The sequence below is a fragment of the Colossoma macropomum genome, unplaced genomic scaffold, assembly GCF_904425465.1.
Source record: "Colossoma macropomum unplaced genomic scaffold, Colossoma_macropomum, whole genome shotgun sequence".
Classification (NCBI taxonomy): Eukaryota; Metazoa; Chordata; class Actinopteri; order Characiformes; family Serrasalmidae; genus Colossoma; species Colossoma macropomum.
Window position 1 is genome coordinate 387,613 of NW_023495014.1, and position 13,964 is coordinate 401,576.

The following is a 13,964-nucleotide window of genomic DNA, read 5'->3' on the forward strand; positions in this document are numbered from 1 at the left end:
GTTGTATGATTAAAAATAAAAGTGATTTCATTGGTTTTAAATGGATTTTTAGCTACATTTTCCAATTTAAGTGACCAAATTCTCAATACTGCAACACATGTAAGGTTGAAGATTATCCTGTAAAAGCAAAAAATAAGTGCATATATATATATATATATATATATATATATATATATATATATATATATATATATAAACACAAATGTGGATACACTGCAGTAATGATAATTACTGTTAAAAAAACTTCCCCAAACCTTTTCACAGTACCATATAGAGCTCCAACTGATCTACTAAATTATATGGATATTGTTTATGTATGTGATGCATGTTACACTCAAATATTTATGGACATGTTTTGAGGCGGTTTTGAGAGAATGACCTATATCACTGACACCATACATGTAATTTGCAACCCATTTCAGATGACCATGGGAGTGCTGATTTATGGAGATGAGCTGTGAGACTTACTTGGCTCCACACACACTTCTTTATAGTCCAGACAGCAGTTTCCTTCATCCACACATGCTGTATCACAGTGGCATGTGGCACCGACGCTTCTCTTCTCTGACAGACATCGACCCTTACAGCTGTTCACTGTCAGAGGGAAAAGCAAAGATCTGCATGGTTCAGAATTAGGGCTGCCAAATGATGTAAACGATCAATCACGATTAATCATGCAAGTTAGTGTAGTTAATTCTGATTAATCATATTTGCTTATATAACCCTAAAGAGAGATTCCTTTGAAAAGCAATGCACTGAACATGAACCTGAACATGAAGTTCACATGAATAGAGGGTGAACATGAAGTAAAGGTGAACATAGTTGCTAAATTTTCATAACTGGCGTCTACTAAGCGCAACAGTGTCTGCATGTTGCATGTAACTATAATTTCCACTTTTATTTATTTATCCAAAAAGAACTGCCCAGTGTAGTTTGCGGAAGGCTTTGTCTGGTGCTAATACTACTGATATCACTGATGTTGCCCCATCAGTGCTCTTTTGCCTATAAATGATACTTCGGACTCAACGTACTTCGTCTTTGTCAAAACGTTCATGTTAATATTTATGTTTTTCGATATGGGACGATACGTGTTGTGACTTGAATACAGTTAGATTTCACAGTATAAAATGTGTGATAACAGGAATAGCTTCTATAGTTCTACTTGACACAGTCCATTATATGCCTAAAAGTGATAACCACAAACTCCTCTTGGAACTGGAAAAAACTGGTTTAGTTATCCTGTCTGGGATGGTTGATTAGCCAAGCTGTTCGAAATGGTGACGAATCTCAGTTAAGCACAGTGATGATGGACAAAGAATGGTAGATCGAATGGTTACAGAGTGCCAACGTTGCTTAACATGAGGATCAAATACTTGTGGTAATACTTTAAATTTGCTAATCATTTGTTACGACATCACCAAATGTGTCTGTTACTGGAGCGAGGAGAAAATGTAAGCTTCTCATCTGAATTTTCCATTCCACCTTAAATGGAGCAGCAGTAACATGTAATTGATGCTCCATTTAAGGTGAAACAGAAAGTATTAACAATAAGCTGGCAAATAAGTGGCCAACTTCAACCTCATGGAGAAAACAGCAGTTTCAGCAGCTACTTTTCTCCACACAGGACTCGAGCAGCTGTTTATTGTGTTGATTATGAACAGCTGAAACAAATAACTTGCTCTAGTAAGGATGTTGATAGCTACCGATTTGCACCTCTATTCAGTTGTGTATTCTGTAGCTTGCCAAACGATTGAGCCGTGTTAGAAAATCGCCTTTCTCACTTATTTCAGCCACACTTATAGAAACATGAGATCTGACTGTAAATGAGCTTGTAATGCTCAGTTCATTTAATATTGAGATGTAGCTCTAAAGTGTTTATTTTTGTTTGCTTCCAAAAAAAAAAGTTAAGGAAATTACCAAAATAAACAAATAAATACAAAAATAAATGTGGAAGTCATGTTAGCATTTCTTTCCTAATTCTCTAATGAAAATGTGCTGCATTGTGATGCAAAAACAACAAACAACAAACCAGAAATACAGAAACCCCTGACAGCTGACTGGACAAATAGCCACAAGTAATTATGCAGGGAAGGTGAATAATTGTTAAAGTTTAGTGAAATGGCCCACAATTTCCTGCTTTTGTGTGCAAGACTCAAGCCTCTGCTGTCAGCATAAAGGTGGAATGAGACCTCCCCCTGACCTCTGGTATTCATCGAAATATTTTTTCATGGCAGCTCTGGCTTCATGAATCCTCTCTGACTGGGCTTCAGAGTGGTCAGAAGGGTCAAAACCAGGAAAATACTTTATCGTCATTCAAAAAAATCAGTGGTGTTAATAAATTATAACATTGAGACCAGCATTTAGATGAGAAGTGGCTGACTGTGGTCCTGGAGGGCCGGTGTCCAGCATAGGTTGGTGATTCTCCTGCTCTGAACACCAAACCTGACAACTAGGTGCTAAGATGAATCAAGTATGTTTGAGCAGGAACATCTCCAAACAGTGCTGGACTCCAGCCCTCTGGGACTGAAGGTCATCACCCCTGATTTAAACCTGCAAGCTTTCAAAATCTATTTTAAGAACTCAGCTGGCTGCTGGTGGAACTTCAAACCTAATGTGGAGCACAGAAGAATTAACAACAGGGCTCCAAAATACACTCTTAAAAGACAGAAAGAGTTCTTTGCGAGATTCCACAAAGTCTCCCTAAGAACCGTTCAATGGATGTTTCTTTTTTGATAAATTTATTCATGGAAATTTTAGATATTACTTGCACCCACATGTTAACAGTGATATGGTAGCCTTATTACAATGTAATGGAGTAAATAAGGAAAGAAAAAATAATATAGCAAAACAAGCAAAACAAGAAAGATGGCGACAGAGAGAGAGAGAAGGAAAGAAAATAAACAAATAAATAAAAAGCATATCTATATCCATATACTCATTGTACACGATATCATTAAAAGCCACACTACACACACTACAAGAGGTTCACATACATCTAACAATTCTATTAGCTATTTGAATCCAGAGTAAAAGTGCAAGAAAAAAGAAGAAAACAAAAAAGACTACAGCCTCAAGCCTGACAGTCCTATGTGTTGGCGAGGTACTCTAAAAAAGCTTTCCATGTTTTGAAACATTTTCTAAGATTAGCCAAACAGCTCATATCTAAGCCTCTCAGTATGCAGCATATTTGCAACTGCTCTGATCCACATTAAAAACCCTTGAAGAACCATCTTTTTTTAAAAGTGTAGACAAAGAGAAAAGAACTGGGAGGGATGAATCTTCAATCAAATCTCTTTTAATAGCCAACCAGTGAGATACATTTTAGGAAATCTCTAGGAAATCCCTTCTCCATGACTGTACTGCCATTAGACCAAAGCCCCGGCATTAGCTGCCCAGTAATAATGCAGGAAACATAGTAGTCCTTAACCACCCAATGCTCTACATGATTAAAAAAGATGGTTCCACAAGGGTTCTTTACACTCTTAAAAAAGATCTTCAAGGGTAAAGAAAATAGTTCTATCTAGAACCATAAACACTCAAAGAATCCTCTGCGTAATTAAAGGGTTCTTTGCATCGTGAAAGCGTTCTTCAGATTGATGGAAAATGTGCTGTAGATGGTTCTGTATAGAACCTTTTTGAAAATGGTTCTATGTACCACCAAAAAGCGTTCTTCTATTGTTATGATGTGAGGCTTGTATCAATAGAAAAACCCTTTCAAAATTTTTATAGTCACTCAAAGAAAAAGGATGTTAGTCTAAAGTCTTTTGAATCAGTTTGGTAGAACGATATATTTTATATTGTATTGAAAATTATTAGTGTCTCAAAACTCAACCTAATATGTACAAAAATACATATCGGGTTGCTCAAACAATAAACATAGTACATTGCATATTAGTAAATATCAGTGTATCAGTCAAGATATGTGCTAAATTTATGAATGCATCAGTACTTAATTAATTCATTTTCTCTTCACAATGTGTACCTTTTTCAATATATGTCTGTGGGCAAACAGGCAACAAACTTATTAACTTCAATAGTAAAGTCCATACCTTTCTCATCACAGTGTAGTTTCAAGATAAACACGATTGCTAGGATTACAGCCAGTAAGCAGATAAGAAGAACCTGTGGAAAAACAAAATAAACAAAAACAATTAGAAGTAGTACAAAGGTGACATAAAGCAAACAAATAAAACCATCAGCTTTCATGTATTTTAAGCACTGAATTTCTTTTTGTATTGAAAATGTTAATGTTTATTCTCACAATGTATTATTTAATGGTTTAAAGCTGCACTATCTAAGTTTTTTGCTGAAATTATAAAGAAAAACACACTAAAATATGGTTTCCGTATGCTGCTACAAGTCACCCTGTAAGGCCTGAAAGGGAAGTTTAAAGTCAGGTTGGATTAGGCTGGAGTCTTTCAGACCAGGTAATATGCCTTCACATATCTAGGGCACACGCACAACATCAAAAAGAAGGTCCAGCTCGATGTTTAGGTCTCAAATACAAAATCAACATTTTACTCAAAAAGGGTGTTCAGAGCTCTTTTAATAAGCGTGTTTGCTGCATGCAAACATGGTGAGTGGCACCTCCAACGATGCTAGAGATGGCACAAGCAGCAGGCAGGTTTGCTTCTGCCCTATCTAGTTGATTTTCCCCCACAAGAAAATACTCTCTGAATGGTGAGTTAAAACGTGAGAGCAGGCTTTCTAAAGATCATTTTAGAGATCTAATCACATTTTGAGCGGAGGGGTCGGGACGAGCGCCACTGTTGCTGCCCCCACCCCAGCAGAGCAGAACCTGACGTGGCACATTATGGGAGGACTGGTGCCCAACGGCTCGAGCTGGTAGGTCGCTGGGGACCAGATGACATTTGAAGGGGTAGCTGTGTAGCATTCTGCTACTTGCTGGTCCTGGTACCTAAGACTCTGGGGTGTGGCTATACAGATGACCATGAGCAAGGGCTCATGGTGGTGCACGCCCTCCAACAAAGGGACACAGTGTTGTTGTTTGTTGTTGTTGTCTGTTGGTTATAGTTATGTGAATGTGATACTGGTGTTATTTAGTGTCAGGGGCTGTGGGTTTTGTGTGTGTGGGGGGGGTCACTGTCAGGAAGAAGAGTATGGCTACTGATGACCTCTCCCACTCTCTGTATGTGCACCTTTCTGTCAGTGTGTTCAATAAAGAACACTTCTCGCAGAGGGTCATGGCTACCCCTGTGTGTCTTCTACTTTATTGTATTGCTTAATTCCTGCAGTTAAGGTGGACTGCTAGCTATCACACTCTGGTAAATAGAACTACTTGCTTATGGTAGGATCCCTCAACAGGTGACTTATGCAGGTAGGAACAAACAACAATGTAAACAATTTCACTTACTAATAGTTGATCTTATAGTTAATTACACTCCATACTCTTAATAGTGAACTTTCACTGCACTGTGTATTTGCAAACTGTGTGATTCTATAGGTTAAACTGAAGTTTTGGAATGTGTTAGTGTGCTACAAATTATAGGAGTTGAACATCTCCTTCACTTTAGATGTAAATTGTATCTCAGTTGTTTCTTTCTGAGATTAGCTAGGGGATAACCATTGTTAGGGCCACAGTGAGGTGAACAGTGTGACCATATACCATTTTCTTCCTTCTGATTTATTTGGCATGTATGTTAATACTTTTTTGATCATTCAGATCACAATTAGGTAACCAATGGTTTGTAACCAGTTTTGGGGCCCATTTAACCTTCTGTAATCTTTGTTTCAGCTGGAGATCTCTGGGTTTTTACTAAGAGCTTCTCCCTGGATGTGACTCTTAGATAAACATATTGCTTTGGAGATTCAATTGCGACTCTGTTGTTTGGGTCAGGGCCCACCAGCAGGCCCAAAGTTTTACTACACACTTCAATAACCTAAGAACAGGTCAGCCAGTTTGAATCAAATTCCCTGTAATTACTGAATAATAAGCCTTAGTATGTAATAAGCCTGGGATTTTAATGGTTTAACTGATTTCTTGTGTTTATTAGGGATGGTTACCACAAGTGTAATAAACCTTTATAACAAACAACTGACAAATTTAGAAAAGCTTTAATAACCTACTGGCTGGGAGTTTTGTTTGGGACGCAGGAGAACAGTCAATTTATGGGAGGGAGAGGAATGTGAGTATACACATTGCTAACTCTGATTGGTACTTTGGCAGATCTGATGGCACCTATGCTGAATCCAGTCCCACCCAACCCAAATCAAACTGAAGAAAATGGCAGAAAAAGGTCACAATCTCTGACCAGAAAAGACCAACAGCATTCTTTCTCTTCCAGTTCATAGCAAAACATCACAAAAACTATAGATAGTAGTCAGAAAAAAATCATGAATATGCATAGGTGGGGGCTTTAACCATTTACTGTGGTTATTTCCCACGTGGTTACCCAGAAACACAGGCCTAAACATGAAACAGCCATTGTGCGTAAGCATTACAATCACTTCCAAATGACTAATGAATGACACTATCAGTAGCAAGTAGCATCATCCATGTCTCAACCGATCCTATACGCCAAGCTGAGTAGGTCTAGTTTACATGTGCCTTGAGACCAGATACCATACATTTTTGGAAGCATTCCGTCATAACTGAGGTTAAAACCACAAGCCTGGATACATTCTTAACTGCACAAGTCTTTCTGTCACAAAAACTGCAAACCAGAATGCCTATGTCTCATATAGCACAGCCTTATACTCCCCCAAAAATCCTGTTGTTTAAACCTACTGGGCAGATCCCGTCAGTTGTGATGCGTCCTGCTTGCGTAAATACTGGTCAGCCTTTACTCAATCTATGAACATTTGTTCTGATTGACTCAAGGACTGAATGTGTGAGAGACTTACACATAAAGCCCTGACTTAGAAGCTCATGCTCCACTATTTCACTGCATTAGACAGTTAGCTATTTAACTAGAGTTTACAGCTACACTTTAACAGTAACCACACAAATATTAAGTAATACTGACCTCTGAAATAACAGTACAAGCAATTTTAAACTAGACAAATATAGTTAATTAATGGGGATTCTTTATAATTAATCTTTATAATATTCTGCATAATTCAATGGTTAATATGTAGACAAAGTCATTCAGAGTGGTTTGGTGTGAAATCCTTCTAGAGAAACCTACTGAGTCAGTATTGTTCATAGTGGATGGTGATAGGAACCAGACATCTAACTAGTTGAATTCCTCTAAAATCCTTCTCACAGAAAGTGATTACATGAAATATTCCTAAAAACACTGCTTGATGCCTGAGGCATTGTTTTTCAATAGTTTTGAGACATGACTTGGACCTTAAAATGTATTTTCCAAAAGCCATTCATGGTGGAGAAGCAGTGCAAGGCAACCCTTTTTTTTTTTCGATTTTATCATTAGCAATCTTACTCATACATTCAGGTCCATAAGTATTTGGACAGTGATACAATTGTTGCAATTTTGCCTCTGTACACCACCACAATGGATTTGAAATGAAACAATAAAGATGTGACTGACTTTCAGCTTCATTTTAAAGGGTTTAACGAATATATTACAATAACTGTTTAGGAATTTCAGCCATTTTTTTACACATTCCCTCCATTATCACAGGCTCAAAAGTAATTGGACAGTAATTGGGCTGATAAGCAGTTTCACATACAGGATAAGAAATCTCAGTCTACATGACAGAGATAGGAGCAGCTACTCAATTTACTCTACTCAATTTTGCCTTCACTCCAGAAAAGAGGGGCAGCACGGTCGTCTCACAGCAAGAATGACCTTGGTTTGATTCCTCGGCCGGGCAACCAGGGTCCTCTCTGTGTGGAGTTTGTATGTTCTCGCCGTGTCTGTGTCAGTTTTCTCCCACAGTCCAAAGACATGCTGTCAGGGGAATTGGAGATGCCAAATTGCCTGTAGGTGTGAATGTATCTGCCCTGTGATGGACGGGTGGCCTGTCCAGGATGTTTCCTGCCTTCCACCCAATGACTGCTGGGATAGGCTCCAGCACCCCCTGCAGCCCTGGAGGATAAGTGGCTTGGTGAATGCAGTGTGTCATTAGCATCGCCATAAGCTTGGGAATTCACAACAAACAGTCAACTTCAACGCATAAATTCAAAGTTTTTTCTTTATTTTTAATATGCTCTGAGTTGGACACGCAAAATAGGAGAGTAATATTGGCCTGATTTAAGCCAATGAGGCTTAAGTCTAAAATCTAAATCTATCATCTAAAAAAGCCTGCCCAGTTCTGGAACAAAATTCTTTGGACATATAAAACCAGATGAACTTGTCCCAGAATGATAGGAAGATAAGGAAAAGAGGGGCTCATGAACTGAAGCAAAACACACTGTCTGTCAAACATGGTGGAGACAGTTTTACGGCAGGAACATGTACAGCTGCCAGTGGAACTGGGTCACTGGTGTTTATAGATGATGTAATTGCTGATAGAGCTAACAGGATGAATTCTGAAGTGTACAGAGCTCTACTTTCTGCTCAGATTCAGTCAAATGCTGCAAAATTGATAGGACTGATACGCACTTCACAGTACAGACGGATAATGACGCAAAACATACCGTGAAAGCAACCCAAGAGCTTCTTAAGGCCTTTGCCTTAATGGAATGATTTTAAATGGCTGAGTCTGTCACCTGATCTCAACCCAGTTGAGCTGAAAGAGCAACAAAAAAGCAGCAACTGAAGGCGGATGCAGTAAAGGCCTGGCAAAGCGTCTCAAGAGAGGAACTCTGAATTTGGTGATGTCCATGGGTTCCAAACTTCACACAAGTGATTTGCATCCTGGAATTAAAAATAATTCTTGTATTTATTATTCTGTTAGTTTGTCCAATTAATTTTCAGCCTGTGAAAATGGAGGGATTACATAAAAAATGACTGCAATTCCTAAACACTACTTTTTAAGTTATTTCTTTAAAATAACTGGTACCAATATGCTCCTGTGACATTTTTCACTCAGGACTGGTGTAGGAATGAAACTGTGGCAGAAACATTCTACTTTGATAGCTGTGGTGAGCTGGCACAGATTATTACTTTACGAAAATTTCCTTTGTTACTCTTTCGTTGCACCCTGCTGGACATAACAGAGACAAAGGTACCTGTTAAACAAGATGAGGAACAACATATCTGCCTATAAAACAGGTGTGGTGGCAAACTTAAAGCAGTACTGAGGTGCCTTTATCAGCTACAGCAAACAGTGAAATTATTAGTCCAGAACTGAACTGAGTATGAGTGGGGAAGTAAAAACAAGCAGGTGGAGAGGTTGCGGGACAGAAAGAAAAACAAAAAAGGGGAACCGAAGAAGCTATTGGACTGTGTGAGACCACCTCATGATGTTTTCACATTTTACAAAGTTAAAAAGAGAATTCTGTCACTTATTACTTTTGAAGGGCCTGTAAAAAGTTTATGTTTAGATTTGTTGTTGCTATTAGAGATGATGTTTTATCTTTTCTGAGCATATCGTGGATATAATCCATATTTAAAGAACACTGATCAAGTGCACATTTCATTACAGAGAGCCTGATTAGTTGGATTTAGTGTGGTGCAGTATGTGAAACAGTGAATAAGAACCACTGTACTGAGAGTTTTCAAATGTGACACGACCAGTGCATTGTGTCTGTGACAAAATATTGTGATTCATAAAAACAATTAAGTATTGTGATATTTTTGCCATATCGCCCACTCCAGTTGATTTTATTATTATTTTGTTTTGTTTACTGTGATAGTTATTGTCCAAATAATAGAACATATGATGATGTTCATGTAAGTCTGTATTGCCAAACACTACTACTAATGTGATTCTTTTGTGCTTTAATTAGTAAAATTAGTAAATTAATTATGGAAAAATATTCAATTGGATTCCGTTTCGAGTAGTTTAATGTGAAATGCACCGGTCTAGAGAAACTTAATAAGTCAGAACTGTTCACAGTGGTGATAGGAACCAGGCGTCTGAAAAGTTTAAAGCCTCTAAAAGCTCTCTCCTGGAAAATTATTACATGAAATGGTTATGAATATGCTGACGGATGCCTGAGACATTATTTTACTATAGTTTTGAAATAAAGGTTTGGCTTAAAACATATTTTTAGAAATATATCCATTGCAGAGAGGTACTTTTTGGGTGTTGTAAGGCATCAGTATCCATGGATATACACGTATAAGTTCTGGTCATTTTGGATGTATAAAATATGGCTATATTTATCTTGTAGACATCGTGACCCCTGGTTCCTATCATGCATTGTCTACAATGCAACATTTCACATCAAAACACTTTGAATGGCTTTGTTTCCATCTCAGTGATCGAATTACGTATTATGACACTGTATTCCCTTCTGCACACCTGCTTATATATCTTCCTGACCCTCTTTCATTTCCTGTTCTGTCTTTTTTAACCTTTATAGCAGTGCTGGAGGCCCTTCATCGGGCTTTGCACCTGCAGAAGCCATGGCACCAGCTTTCACATCTCTGCAGTCGTCCTCATTTCTGACTGCCTCCATTTCCAGAAAGTAAAAAAAGGCTTCCTGATTGAAGGTGGCAATATTAAAATTGGTGTGACCTCATGTCAGAGAGGTACTTTTGCATCTTATTATTGCAGATTTCTCTCCTATACAAATGTCAGAACGCTATATGGGGCTGTTGCTATCAAGTACATTTGTTATGAAGTAATTAACAAAGTTTTTATTAACAGAATAAACTGACCAATAACAAATCATATATAGCCTTTCAAAGACTGACTACACAAGGAAGCCTTAAAAAACATCATTAAAAATATAAACACTATCTGGCAAAAAATGCATCTCAAAATGCATCAAGTGGCAAGCAGGCTGTTTCTGTTTCTCTGTAGCAGTGTGAGAATTTCAAATATGCATTATTATATCATGCAAATTACCAAATAATCACTGATGATTCAGTCAAATTTTATTCAATCATTTTTTTAACTGTGTACTCAACTTGTCTATACTACAGTTTCCATATGGTTAGCAGACCCTTGACTGTCCAGTACAGAGTTGGGTGGTACCCTTTTTTTTAACACTGTGGCTTCAGAGCACGCTTTGGCTCCCATGATGCTTTGTTCATGCTTAGCTGACATCAATGAGTGTGAACCGCTTCACTTTGGCCAATAAGCTGATCAGCTTGTCAACCAATCATCACACAGTAGTGGTAAGGCGAACGTCCTACTGCCCAAAACCTGTTTGCTTTAGAAAATCAGAAAGAAACTGTTATGTTTTCTTTGTTTTTTAATGGAATACATTCTTTTATTTTCCAAAAATGAAAAGAGGGTTTTAACCAATTAAAAGTGGTTAAAAATATGTTTAAATTTTAGTTTTTTAGCTGTTTAGCTCCATTCATCTGCATTCATTGCGGACTCGCTCACAGGTGCCCTCTCACGTTTTGCTGCAGTCATGTAGTTATGTGGTTGGTATAGTGTAGTGGGTACCACCTCTGCCTTCTATGCTGTAGACTGGGGTTCAATCCCTGCCTGGGTAAGCATCCTACACTGTACCAATAAAAGTCCTCACACTACCTTTGCCTACCTGTGTAAAAAAATCAAATTTTAAGTTGCTCTGGATAAGAGCGTCTGCCAAATGCTGTAAATGTCACGTTGTTGATATAGCGGGAGAACGGTCATTCTACATAAATGTCCACTTTTTTATCTATCCATAGGCGTCACTGGTGTTACTGACTGTCATTGGTGTAACCCATAAGAAAGGTAACACCAGAGACATTTTTAATGAAAAATGTATTTTACAAAATGTCTACCACAGAGTATCAAACCACATATTGTCAATCATGGAATATCCACTAAAATATGTCATTTAATCCATTTGTATTTTTTTTTTTCACAACTACCTAAGAATAGGGTAGAAGTAGGTAATACCAGTGACTTCACCTAAAAGCTTCATATAAAATCATGAGCTAAATGAGACAATTTCTGATAACTGAAAGCGACAGTGGACTTAACATGTGTAAAAGAAAGTCAAATGATGTCATCAGTGTGATTTTTATTTCAAAATAAGAGATTTTTTGCTACGCAGTAACATCAGTGACACGACTCCTGGGGACCACAATTTTCATTATATATTTTATAATATTTATTTGGCATTTGTTTTCTTTATGTCATTTAAATCATATATTTCATAGCTATGTATAGATTATTGCAGTTATAATTGCAGAAAAACATGTTTTTTTTTTTTTACCTCAAAATATGGCCTCACCCTTTACACATGACTGTTAGGACAAGCTCTTCTGTGCGGCTTGGAATTCTAGATAATTGATTTAAAAACCAATATTGCTAAATTGATGGCTCAAGAAGGTGTAATTGATAAAATAACTTACTGTTTTATTTAAAAATATGAATAAATTGCAACCCTAACATGTTTTTCAAGTGTAATATATCTGTAAACGCTAGGGACACAAAAATGGACGTTTTCATTGAATGACTCAGAAACAGGAAGTGGCCAGGCTCCCCTTAAACCGGCTCTGTTAGGTTTTCCTGACTCTGATTTTCCCCTCTCTTTCTAACAGCGCCACCTAATGGTCAGCTCCCACACCACTAATCAGTGGGCCCCTCTAAAATATAAACCAGCGGAATGTGTTTATTTAGCTGTTCAGACACAGAACAGAAATTTGCCATGTCATAATTTTAAATACCGTCATTAATTTTAAATACCATGCAATACCTTATTACCGTTATACAACCCAACCCTATGCTGCACTGAGTCTACCCTTCCTTTTTCCACCCAGTTATTTTTGTTTCTGCAGAGCTGTGCTAGTACGTTTCCATGCATGGCTTATACACCCTAGTTTGCTGATTCTGTAACTTGTGCAAGGTTTTCAGTCAGTGATGACCTTATACGCCACACTGTTGCTGCCTGAGAGTAGCAAAGTTTGTGCTGACCCACTGACCTTTTCCACATCCCTTTTGCTGACTCCACGGCTGTACTTGAACCACGAGAGTCATCGTGGCACACTCCTGCTCAGTTTTTCTCTTTCCTCGTTCCATCTTTCAGCACACATGTGAGATAATATGATGATATAACTTCAAAGCCCACCACCAAGCCTGTAACTATGTCAATCCACACACCACCTCCATACAGTAAAATGAAGCCTCTTTTTTCTTGCCATGTGCCATCAAAAGACATACTGCTGTTCATGATAGCATCTGTTTTCTCCTTCAATATCTCTGCTAAATGTCAAAAGTATGCCTTCCTTATCTAATTACTGACCTACGCAAGGCCTCAGTCCTCGCTCTGTCTCTGCCACCAGAATAATAAACAAAAGACAAACTGCGGTCTTAAATCTGTTGTGTGTGTGCTGCTGCGAGTCACCCTGTAAAGCCTTAAATAGCAATTTAAAAGTCAGAGGCGTCAGGACAGATTTTATGGGATTTAGCACCATGTCATTACATATTAATGTCACACCCACAGACTCAAAAAGAAGATTCGGCTCGATGTTTAGATCTCAAATGCAAGATAAACATTTTACTGATGAAGATACGATGACGGTAGTAGATACTTCACTTCATCATCTGAAGCCAAATTCACTCGGGGAAGGGCTCCACAGCACAACCGATGTCACGTGCAATTACACATTTCCACCAGAGAGGTCTCCAAAACCCCAAAACTTAAACCCTACTTGGACAGGATAAGTTTTACACGAGGAGATGGGATAATGTCATTTTTACCAGCATTTCTCAGTGATTTTAGGCCCATTCAAATCTGCCATGACAATCATTTTTACTAACTGTGTGCTCCTACATCAGTATAGATTCTAGTGCCTTTTACTACTGTACTACTGTAAAATAAGCAGAAGAAATAATATCAGGTTATATTAATTCCATGCAAATTGACATGTCAGTAAAAACAAAAATCATATTCTGTGGAAAAGATGTTTCTTAATTATGGAGGTACTCAAAGAAGCATTTATTTGTATTCTCTATGGCTAATATCAAGCTGATATGCAATGTTA

At 37.9% G+C, this 13,964-nt stretch overlaps 1 protein-coding gene across 1 annotated transcript in view; it reads right to left on the reverse strand.

The window, feature by feature from the left end:
- enpp1 (ectonucleotide pyrophosphatase/phosphodiesterase 1) overlaps nucleotides 1-13,964 on the reverse strand; it is an 84,426-nt gene that overhangs the window by 64,749 nt on the left and 5,713 nt on the right. The window contains exons 2-3 of the mRNA XM_036561113.1: nucleotides 4,050-4,122; nucleotides 469-594 (exon numbers count right to left, since the gene is read on the reverse strand). Coding sequence (XP_036417006.1) covers nucleotides 469-594; nucleotides 4,050-4,122 — 199 coding nt within the window. The remainder of the gene's footprint in view (nucleotides 1-468; nucleotides 595-4,049; nucleotides 4,123-13,964) is intronic.